This window comes from Petromyzon marinus, chromosome 62, assembly GCF_048934315.1.
Source record: "Petromyzon marinus isolate PM22_M1 ecotype Great Lakes invasive population chromosome 62, UKy_Petmar_22M1.pri1.0, whole genome shotgun sequence".
Classification (NCBI taxonomy): Eukaryota; Metazoa; Chordata; class Hyperoartia; order Petromyzontiformes; family Petromyzontidae; genus Petromyzon; species Petromyzon marinus.
The window spans coordinates 2,106,086-2,124,295 of record NC_133728.1 but is presented as its reverse complement, the minus strand read 5'-3'; the positions used below and the strand labels follow the sequence as shown (position 1 = coordinate 2,124,295).

The 18,210-nt window shown below is 43.8% G+C and overlaps 1 protein-coding gene across 1 annotated transcript; it reads left to right on the top strand.

Annotated features, from left to right (window-relative positions):
* The first annotated feature begins 2,469 nt into the window (after positions 1-2,469).
* LOC142906270 (nectin-3-like) lies at positions 2,470-17,665 on the top strand. Its single transcript, XM_076053749.1, has 7 exons — positions 2,470-2,620; positions 6,091-6,447; positions 13,068-13,367; positions 14,040-14,342; positions 14,910-15,027; positions 16,051-16,205; positions 17,595-17,665. Exons 1-7 carry the CDS (start codon positions 2,587-2,589, stop codon positions 17,663-17,665), a joined length of 1,338 nt encoding a protein of 445 aa, XP_075909864.1. The 5' UTR covers positions 2,470-2,586.
* The last annotated feature ends 545 nt before the right edge of the window (positions 17,666-18,210 follow it).

The window sequence follows — 18,210 nt, the reverse complement described above, 5'->3', positions numbered from 1 at the left end:
TCCTCACACACAAACATCACACAACCACGGGTTACGGGTCACGGGAGGGCTGCCGTGTTCGATACGCAATCCAAGTATTGAGTGGAGGAAGTCTGATCGGATTGGCCCCGGAAGGGTTAGCAGTGGGGAAAACCCGAGAAGGATTGGCAAGGGGGGGGAAACCCTGGGAGGGTTAACAAGGGCGACAAGCCCAAGAAGGGAATGAGTGGTAAAAAAGGGGGGAAGACGAACTCTATAAGGGAGAGGATTTGGAGGGTTTGGGGTTGGTTTACGATGATGAGTGGGAGTATGGTGTGAGTTGCCTTGCAAATAAAGATACTGCTTAACCATCTAAAATCTCCTCTTCACTTGAATTGCCTTCGTACTGTTTGCCTTTTCATGTTCTCTGGTCTGCTGACACTGGTGGTGAGACACGGCCATAAATAAGGCTGTCTTTGGTGTAGGCCAATCAGTTTCAAGGACATTGCGTGTATTATTACAGCGTGTTTGTTTGCATGTTTTGCCACAAGTACGTGTGATTAATGTAAACTTGATGTCTTGTAAAAGGTATCTATTTAGTGGTTGAACATCTTAACACCTATTTTATTGCATGAAAAATTAAAACCTATTCTTAAGCGGTGTTTTCTTTGCTAGAATATACCGCTGCCTGAGTGGCAGTACTAGACAACCAAACTCCACCTAATCTGTAGTCTCATTTGAACTGCCATTAATTAAGCCATTGCAACTGATAGAGGATGCGGGTTGTCCTTCCTGAGGGACACACGTGGCCATATTAACCTGCACCATGATCCATAATAGATGTTTTTGATTGAGTTAGATCGCGTAAATATGAATGTCGTTAAACCCGCCACCACCCGACACGGCATAATTAATAAAGTTTGTCACGTAAACAAAACGTGCCAATTAGTCATGAGTTCAGCACACCGGTGTTGGAGAGGAAACCCACATTTACAATTCGAAAATGACGTTTCACCGGTAATTATAACCAGCCTCATCAGGCGACAGCAAGAATTGTGTCTCGACTTTAAATGGAGGGGGTAAATGTGATGTCGGAACTTGTGAACCAATCAGGTGCGAAGAACAGAGGGGTGGGGTAGAGGCCGACCGAAATTCGGTTTCGGTGCCGAAAGTTGGCAAATGGCCTCTTTCGGCATATTTTCGGTTTCGGCCGAAAGTCAATTTTTTACTTTCGGTCTGGTTTCGGTTTCGGCCGAAACTGATATTGACTTTCGGTCGTCATTCGTCAACCGAAGATCTATTTTTAGAATATAACGCTAGTGCTACGTCTATCACGCTGCCTTTAATTTCCGTAAATTCCGTAATTAGCCTTGGCCAGAAAAAGAGTTTTGCATTAAACCTCGACATTATCAAAATTAATTGAGTGCCCCAGTTGGCATCAGTGTTCTGAAACTGCCGACAGTTGTGTTTGGGAGTATATTTAATATTTCTTTGGTGTTATTTTAGTTTCATGTTTATCATTCGTCCCGTCTGACCAACATAGGATTTTTCCACAGCATAAATTAATCCGGTACACACCTTCTGTTGTAAGCTTTAGTACCAGATATTAGGTTTTGGATTTTTATGTACCGTGCTGAATCTCAATCGGATGTTTATTTTTTTTCCACAAATATGGCGAGTTTATTAGTTACTCCCAAATTGAACAGTATTTTTTTAAATATTGTTTTATCAATTTCAGCACTTGTGCTATTTTATTTCATTTTGGCATTCACTGCCCTATTAATTTGTGCATCATTGCAACCATTAAATTGCAGCATTTCTTTAACATGTTTAATCTCCTCAGACTATCACCATCTGACACTTTCTTAGCCCGATATATGAGCATCTTCATGAGAGAGGATTTGCGCGTTATTTTACCATTTTGGTCATGCCCAAGCATAATATCCACGAATGGGAGAGTGTTATTCACCTCCACTTCCATGGTGAACTAGATGGATGGGTTTTGCGAGTTGAGATGATTTAGGAAATTAATTAAGTGTATCTGTAAGTGTATATTTAAATCGGGTCCATGGTAAACTAAAGATCTACCTCTAAGTGGCACGACAGTTTTAGGCAAATCATTTGATAAACTTAGCCGGTTGTTTATAAGTTAAACCCCTAAACATAAGAAGGAAACAACTTAATACTTAAGTTTGGATCATCTTTACAAGTATTATCATGCCTTTCTCCCATTACAGACGGACAGAGATATGGAATTCAACACGTTCAACCTTATTTGGAGATCTTAAAACAACGAGACAAATGACAGCTGAATCTCAAATAAAAGCCACAACCCTGGTAGCGACAATTAATCAAATCGCTAAGCGTGCTTTACTGTTCCGCCCATATGTTTCTGACCGCCCCCACTAGCCCAGCGCATCTCGTGAACGATGTTTTCCGTGTCTCCCTGGTTAATGAGTGACGAGGGTTTATCAATTAAGGAGGTGCGTGGTTAATCACACAGTCCCAAGTCCACGGCGCAGCCATGAGTCCGAGTGAGCTCGGGTGGTGCGCGTCGTGAAAACCAGTCGACCTCCAGGCAGGCCGGATGAGTGGAAATTCAAGAACTTGGTGCTGCCCGTGTGAAATATGAAAGGGCCGTTTCGGCTATTGGTGCTTTACGGTAAGCCTGCTTTGATAAACTCACGACTCCATAGGATTATCTATGGAGTCGCTTTGTCTCACTGACATGTCTCTGACCGAATTTGCGAGCACAAATCAGATTTTAAACACGGCAAAACGAATTCTTCTGCCGTGGCTGATCACTGTTACAACGCTGTGGGGGATCACGATATAATTTTCTCCGATAACAAGTTTCTTTGCAAACCCACGGGTTTTCATCAGAGATTTGTTCATGAAGCAATTCAGATCTACAAACACAGACACAATTTCAACCGAGAGGATGGTTTCAAATTAAGCAACCATTGGAAAGATGTTCTAAATCGAACTAAACATTAAACTAATTTCACTGCTACAGTATATTTTTCAAGTAGTGGTACCCCAAACTTTCGCAGCTCTTATAAATTCCCCCTTTTCACACCATCAATAGGTAAACTCCCCCCTCCCCCCTTTCCCCCCCTCCCCCGCGCCAAACTGCGAGTCCACCGACACGTACACCACCTCTTTCCTAAAATCCGCCAATCAAATGCTAATTTTTATGCTAATTTCTTTGTCAGAACCCCTTGTTTGCTCGCACACAGGTCCGATGTCTGAGCGTGGTTGTGTTTCGCTAAATTCTCCTGTTTGATGAGTACTAGGTGCCTCGGTGAATGTATATGCTCTAACTTTAACATAGCTATTTCTGTGACCAGTTAGAAGCTAATCACTCAGCTATTTCAATGCTAAATTCGATGCTAATTCCTTTGTCAAGGGGTACCTCTGCGGATGTGTATACTTTAACTTAGCTATTTCAATGAGCCATTTCAATGCTAAATTATATGCTAATTCCTTTGTCAAGGCGCGTGGTCTTTTTCTTCTCACACAGCTTAAAGGTCGTGATCTAAGCGTGGCTTCTTCCACTCCAGCGCTGTCCTCCAGACAGTCTCGTCCCTTCACCTGATGAAGGCCGCTTGTGTTGTGGCCGAAACGTCGTGATTTTTTGTTATTTTATTTTCACCTACGTGACTTTACCCAATAGAACCAAAGAGTATGGATCCTAGCAATCACGAAAGCTTTAAATCTAGAATTAATCACAGTACAGTTCGTTCTCCTATAACGTGTGTTGTTTTCATAACGAGAATTGGATATCACGCGATTAATGTATTCGGGAACACATTTTAATAACGCAGATGCGAATTGGATATCACCCGATTGAGTGAATGGAACTACGTCGCATGAGTAAGAATAAGTGGCCGTACGGCTCCCTGGGCATAGCATCACACAAGGTGTGATGCTGTTGGATGCTTCTAGATACTACCCACGTGCCTCAGTCTTTGTTCAGCCTGTGTACGCATCTCACAAGTTATCGCGGACTGTGCTTTACCCCCTATATTATATATTATAGGGCGATTTTTCCATAACGGCGTGTTCTTCAGGAACGCAACTACTACCGCGTTATAGGAGAACACAGCTGTATTTAGAACACACAAAGATCACCCTGGGTGCTAACTCCAATTCCCCCCCTCCCCACCGTAGATTACGAGGTGGATAGTCGCTGTTTGTAAAGGATGTTGGTTTATGACCCAGCTGTACATATTCTTAAGTGTCGTCCACTAGTAATGTGCGGTGGGGCTCATCTCCTGGTTCTCTCGTAGCTGCCGCATGAAGCCAAAACTCCCATTAATTAGCATTTACCAAACATCCCAAAGCGGTGGTGGTGGCTATGCACGTGCAATCCAGCACTGTGGATGGGGCGAGGGTTGGTGGATCACAGAAATATTGTGATGTGAAACTCACTATCCATGGGTGTCGAGCCGACATACCCTGGCTCACTAGAATCTAAATTTAACTACGAAACTATTTTACAGCACCAGGGCTCACTGAGCTACATAGCTCTTTTTTCAGCAGCGATCTGTATGTTGAACTTCTTGTATTTATGTTAAACTTCTTTCCCACCGTACGTGCTAATTGGATGTGCAGGGGAAGGACAACAAACTAAACAAAAAAGTAGTTATAAAATAAATTAGTTTTCAATTTAGATTTTAAAGTGCATCTATCCAGTGGCTTAATATTGGAAGAGCGTTCCAGATGGCCACAGAAGTGCATCTGAAAGCACGTGATGCAATGCGCTTTCCGGGATAAGAGACAAGAGTACCATGTGTGTAAGAGTTCACATACAACCTGTCTCTCGAGCCACTGCTGGATGAAGCTCTTCCTATGCCATGTGGGTCCTGATGGGTATTTGACCATAGTTCACCACGCTGGTCAGTACGGGTTAGTGAAGGTCGGGGGAAAGTACAGGATAACAATGGATTTGCTGCACTGCCCTCGGCCAACCACTGCCTACAATACAAGATTGTTATGCATGGTAAAACTATAAACTTTTTCTTTGGTTCTTTCGGTAAAGTCACGTAGAATGAGAATAAAATTATAAATTAATAAAATAAAACACAATAAAATTCTCACCACGTTTCGGCCACAACGCTCCAGCGCTGTCCTCCAGACAGTCTCGTCCCTTCACCTGATGAAGGCCACTTATGTTGTGGCCGAAACGTCGTGAGAATTGTATTGTGTTATTTTATTTTATTATTTTATTTTCATTCTACGTGACTTTACCGAAAGAACCAAAGAAGATGAATCCTTGCAGTCACGAAAGCTTTAAATCGAAATATAAACATTTTATTTTACCAGGTAAGGCAACATTGACCTACGTGGCACTTTATCATAAGTGACCTGATCACAAATAAGAGCTCAATGAAGTGGGCTTATCACGTGGAAAGTTAACGCATTTTGCTAAATGTGGAGGAAAAAAACCGGAGGACCCGGAGGTGAAATCCACGTGCCCACGGTGACAACATGTAAACTCCAAATATACTGCAGGCGTCAGGATCGAACCCATCACCTCCTGTATATCAGGCAAGGTAGTTCACATCTCGCCATAGTGACGCCCACAATGGCGAGATGGTGATCACCCATCCAAGCACTTATCCAGGCTCTAACCTGCTTGGCTTTCATGATCTGATTGGGTCAGGCGCATGTCGTATTATTTGCTCATAGGCGTATATGAACCCATTGTACTGTTCTGCTGTCATTCTAACAGTGCTCTATGATATTGTGTAACTTTAAAAATTGCAATGCAGTCTGAAGGAAAGTTAAATAAAGGTGCAAGTGTGCTCATGTCTGGGTAGAAAGGATGAGCAGATGCTACAAATTGTCAGTTCTGCACAATACAATGATACTATTTTGTTTTACCCACCTTCTAATCTTACACGTAGAATGAATGTGATGGTTTTACCACATGGGTATTGCATGGTATGCAATTTTAAATGTTTAACCATACAAAAAAAGATGTATACAGGTACTCACTGGGGGTTTGAAGACAAGAGTCTGATGGACCGGTCTCTCGTGGGGTCTTTAGACAACAGAATTACAGACTGCTGTGTACTTACCAACCCTTTAAACATTGACTCTGCTTTCTCTGTTCTATCCCTGCAGGTCTGGTGATGGTGGGAACCTCCCAAGTGGAGGTGGATCGGTTTGTGAGTGGGAGCAAGGGGCAAGCGGTCACCCTGAGATGCGTTTACACGGGGTCACAGACTCCTGGGAGTATAACCTGGCAAAAAATAAACAGAGACAACTCCACAGTGAGAATCGCCGTTGCCCTTGCCACCGGTTTCTACATTGACAATGACACCGACTTCTACGGGAGGCTCGACTTCACTAACTTCACCTCTGAACTGAGTGACGGATCCATCCATATTGAAGACCTGAATCTGAGGGACGAGGGAGATTTCAACTGCACCTTCGCCACTTTTCTTTCCTCTGTAGCAACAATCAGTCTCACTGTGAATGGTGAGGCGGGTTTTGTTTTTAAACCGTACGACACTACTCTTTGTTTTTTTCGGTAAAATCACGTAGGTAAAATAAAATAAAAGAAAACAACTAAATTAAATCACGATGTTTCGGAGGCAACACAAGCTTCCGTCTTAAGGTGGAACAGTCACAGCAGAATATCTGTATCAAGTGAAGAGCTCTGAGACAACAGGGATTATATACAGGTTAAGGGGGGAGGAGGAGCCAGAAAGGGACGTGGGTGGGGGGAAGGGCTGAGTTAAACCGCCTTTTGTTATGCTGCAGGGGGTTCGGGGGGAGGCGATGGCGCGCTGCACGAAAGCGAGTACAACTCCATTTTTGTTAGAAAGCAATGGAAATGGCTGTACAATTATAAGGCAGCTAAAGTTTGACATACAACCCACTGAGAGAAATGGAAATGGCTGTACAATTATAAGGCAGCTAACGTTTGACTAGGTTTATGACATCTTTCCAATGGTTGCTCAATTTGAAACCATCCTCTCGATTGAAGTTCTGTCTATGTTTGTATATCTGGATGGCTTCATGGACAAATCTTTGGTAATAACTGGGAGGTTTGCAGATAATTTTGGTATTAGAGAAAACAATGTCATGAGAACCCGCTGTGTTGAAACAATGATCAGCCATGGCCGAAGAATTCGTTCTGCCGTGTTTCAAATCTGATTTGTGCTCGCGGATTCGGTCAGAAATATGTCGTTTCGTCTCCCCGATATAGCAGTCACCGCAGGTACAACTCAATTTGTAAACACCGGGGTACTGTAAGTCAGGAATGACATCCTTTATGGATGGGATCAGATCACGGATTTTGTGTACTGCATTGAACCGGACCTGGATCTTGTGTTTGTTTAGAATTTTGGAAATCTTTTTAGTAACGCCTGCTATGTATGGTAACGTGATGATTTTGATCGAAGTATCAGGTGGTTAAATTTTGATTTAAAGCTTTCGTGACTGCAGCAATTCATATTCTTAGTTTTTTCGGTAAAGTCACGTTGAAGGGAAACAACAAAATAATAAAATATATAAAACAATAAAAAATTCTCACGACGTTTCGACCATAACTCAAACGGTCGTCTTCAGGTGTGTTGGTTTGCATAAATACATTTTTAAACGGCGCATTTATTTATTTATAAAAAACGTTAGCGCCACGCGCAACGATTTGGCAGTTTATTTAGGACTAGTCCATCTATATTCTGAAAAGAGGAGGGGGGAGACGAAATTTTTTATAATGTATGCTGTCTGAAAGCCACTGTAATCGTGAACAATCAATTAAGACCTGAAATGGTTTATCAAATCTTTCCAATGATTGCTAAGATAGAATCCATCTTCTCGGTAGAAATTGTCTCTGTGCTTATATATGTGGATAGCCTCATGAACGAATCTCTCATGGAAGCCAGATGGCTTACAAAGAACCTCTGTCTTGGAAAAGTCAATGGCATGTGAGCCTACTGAATTAGAATAATGATCTGCCACGGCCGAGGTGTTGGTCCTACCGTGTTTAAGGTCTGCTTTGTGTTCACGAATGCGGTCCGAGACATGGCGTTTGGTTTCTCCAATGTAACTACTACCACAGAGGCAACTTAGTTTGTAGACACCAGGGTATTGTATGTCCGGAATCACATCTTTTACAGACGGAACCAGATCACGGATTTTATGTAATGTGTTGAAACGGACCTGGATCTTGTGTTTATTCAAGATTTTGGAGATCTTTTTTGTGATCCCCGCAATGTAGGGTAAAGTGATGGTTTTGAAAGGCTCCTCAAGAGGGTTCTTCTTCATGGTTTGAGTGATAGCTTTGCGGATTGTATAGTCGGAGTAACCATTAGCCCTAAGAGCTTGGTGTACGTGCTTGAGTTCACTGCTTATGTGTTCCTGGTCGGATATGCATTGGGCTTTATGATACAGAGTCTTGATGAGAGAATTCTTCTGTGATGGATGGTGGTGGGAATCCGGTTTCAGATAAGCATCCGTATGGGTAGCTTTCCTGTAGACAGAGTGGCTCATTGAACCATCAGGTCTCTTTTTAATTAGGACATCCAAAAAAAGGTATCTTGCCATCTATTTCGACTTCCATGGTAAATCTGATGGCTGGGTGTATGGAATTGATGTGGTCGAAGAATTGGTCTAGAGCAGGCCGGCCATGTGGCCAGATGACAAAAGTGTCATCCACGTACCTATTCCATAAGGTTGGGCGCAGAGTGGCAGTCTGGATGGCGTCAGTCTCAAATTTCTCCATGTCCACATCGGATTGGGAACATGCAGACAATATGACTGCCTCTTCAGCTGCTACTATGTCGACCAAATGTAAGGAAAACCTGATTTCCAAATTTAACCTCCTCTTCAACAAAAGACCGGACCCACACACCAAAAAGTTAGACGTTAACAAAGTCGTAATTAATCGCAGTAACAGTTCTATTTCCGATGGTCTGAAATCCGTTTTAGCTAAAGGTCTAAACTTTGCAGTCACACCTAAACACATACCAGTCAATGATATAATTGCCCAAGTTGACGTTGCTCTCAGGGGCCTGGGTCACATCGCTGCAGACGTAGCAAGATCTGAAATCGCTGCAACCCTCAAAAACGCTAAGATGCCAGCTAGCAACCTCAGCAAAGATGAGCGTTTTGAATTATATAAATTAAAAAAGAGGAATGATATTGTAGTCCTCTCAGCTGACAAAGGCAATGCTACTGTCATCATGGATAAAATAGAATACAACAACAAAATCAAAGAATTACTCGACGATGGTAGTTATACAAAAATAAAAAGAGATCCCACCAACAGCCTCGTCACACAAACCAACAAAATAATTTCTGATTCAACCGCATTAATTGATCAATCTAAACAGTTTTCGTTGAAACCTTCTGCTGCCAGGCCACCAAGATTATACGGCTTACCAAAAATACATTAAGTAGATACACCCCTTCGTCCCATAGTCTCTACTATCGGCTCCCCCACCTACAAACTATCTCGTTTTTTGTCTGAAATCCTGCGTCCTTTCACTGGAAAGACCACCTCTGCGGTACAAAATTCTACTCACCTGGTATCGACAATCAAGGGTATTTCCCTGTCCCCAGACGACCTGCTTGTCAGTTTTGATGTAGTTTCCTTATTCACCAAAGTTCCTGTACCTGACACCATTGCAATCATTGAAGACTTGGTTCATCAAGGACTAAACACTGAGGTACCCCCCCTGGTGAGACACTGTTTAACCAATACATACTTCACTTGGAATGGAACTTTCTACAAACAAACTGAGGGCACCCCAATGGGCTCCCCCCTTTCTCCAGTTATAGCTAACATTTTCATGGAGAAATTTGAGACTGACGCCATCCATACTGCCACTCTGCGCCCAACCTTATGGAAGAGGTACGTGGATGACACCTTTGTCATCTGGCCACATGGCCAGCCTGCTCTAGACCAATTCCGCGACCACATCAATTCCATACACCCAGCCATCAGATTTACCTTGGAGGTCGAAAAAGATGGCAAACTACCCTTTTTGGATGTCTTAATTAAAAAGAGACCTGATGGTTCAATGAGCCACTCTGTCTACAAGAAAGCTACCCATACGGATGCTTATCTGAAACCGGATTCCCACCACCATCCATCACAGAAGAATTCTCTCATCAAGACTCTGTATCATAGAGCCCAATGCATATCCGACCAGGAACACATAAGCAGTGAACTCAAGCACGTACACCAAGCTCTTAGGGCTAATGGTTACTCCGACTATACAATCCGCAAAGCTATTACTCAAACCATGAAGAAGAACCCTCTTGAGGAGCCTTTCAAAACCATCACTTTACCCTACATTGCGAGGATCACAAAAAAGATCTCCAAAATCTTGAATAAACACAAGATCCAGGTCCGTTTCAACACATTACATAAAATCCGTGATCTGGTTCCGTCTGTAAAAGATGTGATTCCGGACATACAATACCCTGGTGTCTACAAACTAAGTTGCCTCTGTGGTAGTAGTTACATTGGAGAAACCAAACGCCATGTCTCGGACCGCATTCGTGAACACAAAGCAGACCTTAAACACGGTAGGACCAACACCTCGGCCGTGGCAGATCATTGTTCTAATTCAGTAGGCTCACATGCCATTGACTTTTCCAAGACAGAGGTTCTTTGTAAGGCATCTGGCTTCAATGAGAGATTCGTTCATGAGGCTATCCACATATACAAGCACAGAGACAATTTCAACCGAGAAGATGGATTCTATCTTAGCAATCATTGGAAAGATTTGATAAACCATTTCAGGTCTTAATTGATTGTTCACGATTGCAGTGGCTTTCAGACAGCATACATTATAAAAAATTTCGTCTCCCCCCTCCTCTTTTCAGAATATAGATGGACTAGTCCTAAATAAATTGCCAAATCGTTGAGTGTGGCGCTAACGTTTTTTATAAATAAATAAATGCGCCGTTTAAAAATGTATTTATGCAAACCAACACACCTGAAGACGACCGTTTGAGTTATGGTCGAAACGTCGTGATAATTTTTTATTGTTATATATATTTTATTATTTTGTTGTTTCCCTTCAACGTGACTTTACCGAAAAAACTACGAATATCAGGTGGTTGTTTCTGTATGGTGGGAGAAACAGCTTGGCGGATGGTACGGTCAGAGTATCCGTTCATCTTGAGGGCTGGATGTACATGTTTTAATTCCCTGGACAAGTGGTGTTGGCCAGAAATGCAATGAGCCCTATGGTATAATGTTTTGATGAGATAATTATTTTGAGCCGGGTGGTGGTGGGAATCAGGCTTCAAGTAGGAATCTGTGTGGATGGACTTCCTGTAAATAGAATGTCCCAAAGAGCCATCAGGTCTCCTCTCAAACAGAACATCCAGGAATGGCAGCTTGCCATCTTTCTCCACTTCCATGGTGAAGTTGATGGATGGGTGTCTGGAATTAATGTGGTCTAGGAAATGGTTCAATGCTGGGAGGCCATGTGGCCAAATGACGAAAGTGTCATCCACATATCTCTTCCATAGGGAACTGCGAAGGGTGGATGTCTGGATGGCGTCTGATTCAAATTTCCCCATGAAAACATTGGCTATCACTGGTGACAAGGGGGAGCCCATAGGGGTACCCTCATTTTGTTTGTAGAAGGTACCATTCCAGGTAAAGTAAGTGTTGGTGAGGCAGTGCCTAACCAGCGCAGGTAAATCAGGGTTCAGTAAATGTTGGACCAAATCTTCAATTATTGTTATGGTGTCAGGCACTGGGACCTTGGTGAACAGAGAGACTACATCAAAGCTGACGAGGATATCGTCAGGAGATAGTACCGTGTCCTTGACCATAGAAACCAATTGGGTTAGTTAAGTACTGCTGAGGTGGTCTTGCCAGTGAAAGGAAGCAGAGTATCCGATAAAAACAGGCTAGCTTGTAGGTAGGGGAGTTGATCGTGGATACGATGGGTCGTAGTGGGGTACCTTCTTTATGGATCTTGGGAAGACCATTGCATCTGGGAGGTCTTACAGCCGTGGGTTTTAGGGAGGGACGTTTTGTTGGTTTGATTAGGGAAGTCGAACTAGTGATGATCTTGTTGGTTTTTGTAATAAACAAACACAAGATCCAGGTCCGGTTCAATACAGTACACAAAATCCGTGATCTGATCCCATCCATAAAGGATGTCATTCCTGACTTACAGTACCCCGGTGTTTACAAATTGAGTTGTACCTGCGGTGACTGCTATATCGGGGAGACGAAACGACATATTTCTGACCGAATCCGTGAGGACAAATTAGATTTGAAACACGGCAGAACGAATTCTTCGGCCGTAGCTGATCATTGTCTCAACACAGCGGGTTCTCATGACATTATTTTCTCCGATACCAAAGTACTATGCAAACCTCCGGGTTATTACCAAAGATTTGTCCATGAAGCCATCCAGATATAGAAACATAGACACAACTTCAACCGAGAGGATGGTTTTAAATTGAGCAACTTCTGGAAAGATGTCATCAACCAAGTCAAACCTTAGCTGGCTTATAATTATACAGCCATTTTTGTTTATACCAGTGGTTGAACTCGCTCTCATGCAGCACGCCATCGCTGTCCCCCCATACCCCCTGCAGCGAAACAAAAGGTGGTTTTACGTGCTAGTGTACCACCGCCTCCCCCTGAACCCCCTACAGAACAACAAAAGGTGGCTTAAGTTAGCCCCCCCTCCCCACCCACGTCCCTTCCTGACTCCTCCCCCCCCCCTTAACCTGTATATAAACTCGTGTGTCCCAGAGCTGTCCACTTGACACAGCTGATTTTGCTGTGACTGTTCCACCTGAAGACGGAAGCTTGTGTTGCCTCCGAAACGTCGTGATTTAATTTAGTTGTTTTCATTTATTTTATTTTGCTTATTTTAGTTTCATTTTTATTCCGATTCTGCACATATATGTCATCAAAATGGAATCGTTCCATGATGACGTACACATACATCGGAATGGGAAAGTGTCGTTTGTCCCTTCTTGTGAGAGAACGGCCCACGGAAGCGGATAACAAAGCTACGTCCGATATCCCTTTCATTAACCTCTGCTCTACACAGTAGAGGCCTAGCACTTAACTGCTATTTAACCGTCTCTCTGTCTCTGTGCCCCAGCTCCCCCGAACGTCTCCCTGGAGTTGAACCCATCCCAGTTAGTAGACGGCATGGGGCTGGTGACCGTGGCCACATGCGTCGCTCAGGAAGGAAAACCCGCAGCCTCCATCACCTGGAGTGGCCTCCATCAGGGCAGCTCAAATGAGACCATGAAGGAGGAGCCGGACAGTACGGTGACGGTGAGGAGCCGCTACTGGCTGGAGCCTACGTACGAGAGCCACGGGCAGACGCTCACCTGCAAAGTGGAGCACCCGGCCCTCCAGTCTCCAGTGGAGTACTCTACCACCCTCAACATCCACTGTGAGGACGTGGACATGATAAAAAAAGTCAGAAAGTCCGGTTGTCGCGATGTTTGAATGAGCTTGGATTGGTGGCCGTCTCCATTGGCAGCCATGAGTCCATTTTAAATATTCCACGTTGTTAATATAGATTGAAAAATAATTTATTTTGAATTGCTTTTGTGTTTAGTTTGTTGTCCTTCCCTCGCACCTCCAATTATCACGGTTTGCTACATATGGTGCGAAAGACACTCAACTTACATGAATACATCGTGCAAGAGTAACAATGCCCATTATTTACCCAGAAAAGTCTCTTTCATGCTTAGGCGTCTGTTTAGGGAGGGTCCTGTGCAGGGATGTTTGGCCATTTCCCAAAGTGAGTGTTTGTATTTGTGTGGGAGGAAGCCAAAATACTTGGGGAATACCCAAACATACAAGGGGATAATGCTCAAAGTTCCACACAGATAGATTCAGTAATCTATCTGTCCATCGGTCTTTCTGTACTGTTGGGGCGTGGCATCTCTGGCTAAGGTGATCCATAATATAGTTTTTAAGAATCAGTTTGTATCTCCCACAGTTATTGTGTCCCTTCTTAGAGATCAGGCTACTTTAAGTGACGTCTGCTCCACACATTAGAGGACAGCACTTAACTGTTATTCAACCGTCTCTGTGTCTCTGTCACTCTGTGCCCCAGTTCCCCCGAACGTCTCCCTGGAGTTGAACCCATCCCAGTTGGTCGAGGGCATGGGGCTGGTGACCGTGGCCACGTGCGTTGCTCGGGAAGGTCATCCCACAGCCTCCATCACCTGGAGTGGCCTCCATCAGGGCAGATCGAGTGAGACCACAGAGGTGAAGCCCAAAAGCAAGGTGACTGTTAGAAGTGAGTACCAGATGGAGCCCACGCACGAGAGCCAGGGGCGGACCCTCACCTGCAGGGTGGAGCACCCGGCGCTGGAGCCACCTCTAGTGGAGCTCTCGACCACCCTCGACATCCATTGTGAGTGGTGGGCATTATAAATGAATAATAAGTCAGAAAGTCTGGTTGTCGCAACTGTTTGAAGGAGGTTAGATTGATGGTCATCTCCGTTGGCAACCCTGAGCCCATTATAGACATTCCACGTTGTTATTATAGATTGAAAACTAATTTATTTAGAATGTATTTTTGTGTTTAGTTTGTTAACCTTTCCCCTTCATTTAAAATTAGCACGGTTGGCTATGTACGGTGAGAAAAATTCAACATACATACGTACATTGTATGTATGTTGAAGGTGTTTGCTGAAGAATAAAACGCAGATACATTGGAGTAATGATGTAACGCCCTGTGGCAGTGGATAATCACGTGGTTAATGGGATTGATTTGGTGGGTGATTCCTGTTATCCGCAAGTTTTTGTGAAATCTACAGTTGCCGCTGATAAGTTAATGAACATTGGTTTTCTTTTTTTGTCCAGAATAGCCGTCGAATGAGGTTTCACTACTTTTAAAATTGAAGTTTGCTCATAAAGTTTGCTCGTGAATGCGACCAGGGCAACGTGTATGGACTTGCGCATGTGCCTCCATTCGCAGACAAACCGAGAGTAAGCATCACTGGCTATGATGGCAATTGGTACCTGGAGAAGGAAGGAGCCTCGTTGACTTGTGAAGTAGACGCGAACCCTAACATCACGCACTACCTGTGGGACAGGTAAGGGACCGCAATAAATTGTCAATACAGCTACCTCTTGCTTTACGGCGCATAAATCAAAACCGTGTAAGTTAAACGTAATTTTCCAATAAAAATCTAGGAAAACAGTTGGAGTTAAGGGTAGAGCACACAATCGAACCTCATTCTCACGTCTACATATTTCACCGGTTACCATACATACATATTATATTTACAATATTACCATACATGGATGATAGATAGTAACAGTTTATTTAAAGAAAACATAAAGTAAAACGAAAATATGTTTACACGTAGTGAGATGTTTGAGTGCGTAACTGGGGCTGGTGGAGGGGAGGAGTAGAGAGAGTTCATTGGGTTTACTGGATAGAGTGAGAGAGTCGCCTTCATCAGATGACGACGGTGGTGGAGATGGTGGCACGTTTGAATGTGTGCGCAAGGCAAAATTTACGCGGACAAGATCTTTAAAATGGCGCGCGAAAATGAGATGCTAATGCTGCTGCCCACACTTGTGCTTGTTGTCATACTGCTCAACCTCAGGCAGCATTGCTATTGAACTTTGCTGCCTGACTAACGATTAGCTCGCAGCATGTTCCGAACACCATGGCCAACGCGGTAAAGCACGTCATTTCAATGATAGCGTGTGAAAAACAAAACTAAGTGTAAGTTAATCAAACGCGCTATTTCACCATCGCGTTACATGAACGCGCATAAAACGCGAGGCGACTGTAGTTGCCATTGTTAGAGCCCTTTCTCAAACAACGACTTGATGTAGGTCTCCCCCCCCCACCCCCCGCCATTCCGTGGCTGTATTACAACATGTTTTGCCATACTGCTAGATTGAAAACGAATTTCTTTAGAACTGCTTGTGTTTAGTTTGTTCTCCTTTGCCCACACCTCAGAGTACCACGGTTGTCTACATACGGTCCGAAAAAAGTTCAACATACATTCAATTACATTTTTCTTCGCAGTTTCTGAAACAGTGTAATCGCATGATACTGACCATGTGTCGTGCTTCCTGTATTGTGGTGTGGTTGCTCTTAGGCAAGAGGGCTCCCTGCCCAACGGGATGGTTGTGAGCGGCAACTCCCTATCCTTTGAGCGGCCGCTAGTGGAGTCAGACTCTGGGTCGTTCTCCTGCTGGGCCAATAACTCTGTGGGCTGGGGCGAGGCAGTGGTTATCATTACCATCCAGTCAGGTACAACCACCGCTACTACAACCTCCGCTACTAATATAACAACTACTACAACAACTACATCCACTATGCTCGTGAAGCTCTGCGTTGTATGGACAAACACTCTCAAAAGCTTTGTCTGAGACAAAATGGCCGCACGTGCAGTTCTTTTGAACTGGTGGTTTTGCATCAGGCAGAGACAGCTCTTGTTCATGAAATGTAATTTTTTGGTCATTGTTAACACCTCTCAAAGCTTGCTTTGTTGAAGACTGTCTGCTTATTCTTCCTATGGCTGATGTTATTAATGCAGAGTTTACTTTAGTTACAATTCAATTGGTCAAGAAATCTCAATACAGAACCAGTCGAAGCAATTGGCCAGAATTAAACACCCCCCCCCCCCCCCACCCGGGACGTTCATCTGTATAAGGTAACTATTAGAAGCCAACAACCACATTTCTGTGAATGTGCTCCATCTCACCAGATCTCAGAAACTAAGCATCATCGAGCCTGCATAAGGTATAATAGTGCAAGTACTGTAACACTCTGTACCAGTGGGTAAGTAATTTGTTGCACAGAACCTGACTTGTACATTCACACTTTTATGCTTCCCACCTTCACCAACTTGCACTGACCACCATGGTGAAGTATGGTTACATAACCCTCAGGAAATCCAGTACAGGTTTGGAGAGGCCTACATCCAGCCATGGATTGACAAAATGGCTGTGCCCTCTTAGTCTGCATCAGATCAGTGGCATTGGTTCAATATAAACAAACTCTGTGCCGGTTTTGAAACTTAGTGTCTCATCAGCGGAATCAGGAGTGTTTGAACAAATGCTGGTTAGCTCTTGCACTTTTTTGGTCACCCATCCAAACAATAACCAGGCTCAACCCAATGTAGCTGTTACACCCAGTCCCTCTCCTCCCGTCGTGAATGCTAACGAGCGGGACAGGTTGGCTAAATAGACAACAGCAACATAAATAAAAAATAACAAAGTTCGGAGACAACGAGTAGGTACTCCATAATGTAGTGTTTTTGTGTTAAATCGTGTAAATGTAAATGTGTCGTTAAACCCACCACCACCTGACACCGTCAATTAGTAAGGTTTTTCACGTAAACAGAATATGACAATTTGTTACTCGTGTAGTGTCAATGATTCAGAGACAGAGTTTATAGGAGGCACCTTCTTTATTAACAACTTCCACGGTCTCGTCCACACACTCTCCACAGTAGCTCAGCCTAGCCTGTACATGACACTAGCCGTCTAACACTGATGGCGCTGACTGAGATATCCAACTACTATCCTTCGTAGTGAAATATCTAGCGGATATGTTAGCGACAATGGCAACGAGATGAGTCCACTCCCAAAACCGGAAGCTTCGAGCTCCCGCTCTTGGCTCCTTTCATTCTACCAGCCCGGCCTGGCTCCGCCCTGACCGTGCCTCCTTCTCGAACCTGCGAGCAGGTTCCAGTGGCCTCGAGATGAGGTCCTCCGTGACCCTTGCCTTAGTTCATCCTCTCTGCCAACACATCGTGCACACGCTCACCGTCGTGTGTATTGTCTGTCCACCACACTTGCCGCTGCTGTCCACAAGCCAGCACTATTACACTACACTAGTACAGCACACCGGTGAGTTGAAGAGAAAATCCACAATATTTACAATCTGAGTATGACGTTTTGCCAGTAATTACAACCAGCATCATCAGGCAGATAGCCAGATTTGTGGAGAAATCCTCCTGTTTCGTTCCATAGATAAAGGGATAGATGTGGTGACGTCACTTGTGAGTTCTTCACTTGCGAAAGGGGGGGGGGAGATTAATGAAAGGCATATAAATTACAATCGGTTCCATTGCCAGTTGGATTATTTATATGGTAATCAATGTACATTATGCATGCACATTATGCAAGTCTATTGTCTGCATATAGGTAATTCCCATTGCGAGTTGAAATGATGTAGAAATTCGTTAAGCGTATCTTTGCCGTGTGGCCAGACCACCAGTGTGTCATCCACGTATCTAAACCAAGCAGAT

Bases quoted from the DNA above. Each gene is read 5' to 3' on its own strand.
- LOC142906270 (XM_076053749.1), top strand. From the start codon at position 2,587: ATGAAAGGGCCGTTTCGGCTATTGGTGCTTTACG. The intron at 6,448-13,067 runs GTGAGGCGGGTT...TCTGTGCCCCAG, and splicing joins AATCAGTCTCACTGTGAATG to CTCCCCCGAACGTCTCCCTG. The intron at 14,343-14,909 runs GTGAGTGGTGGG...CTCCATTCGCAG, and splicing joins GACCACCCTCGACATCCATT to ACAAACCGAGAGTAAGCATC.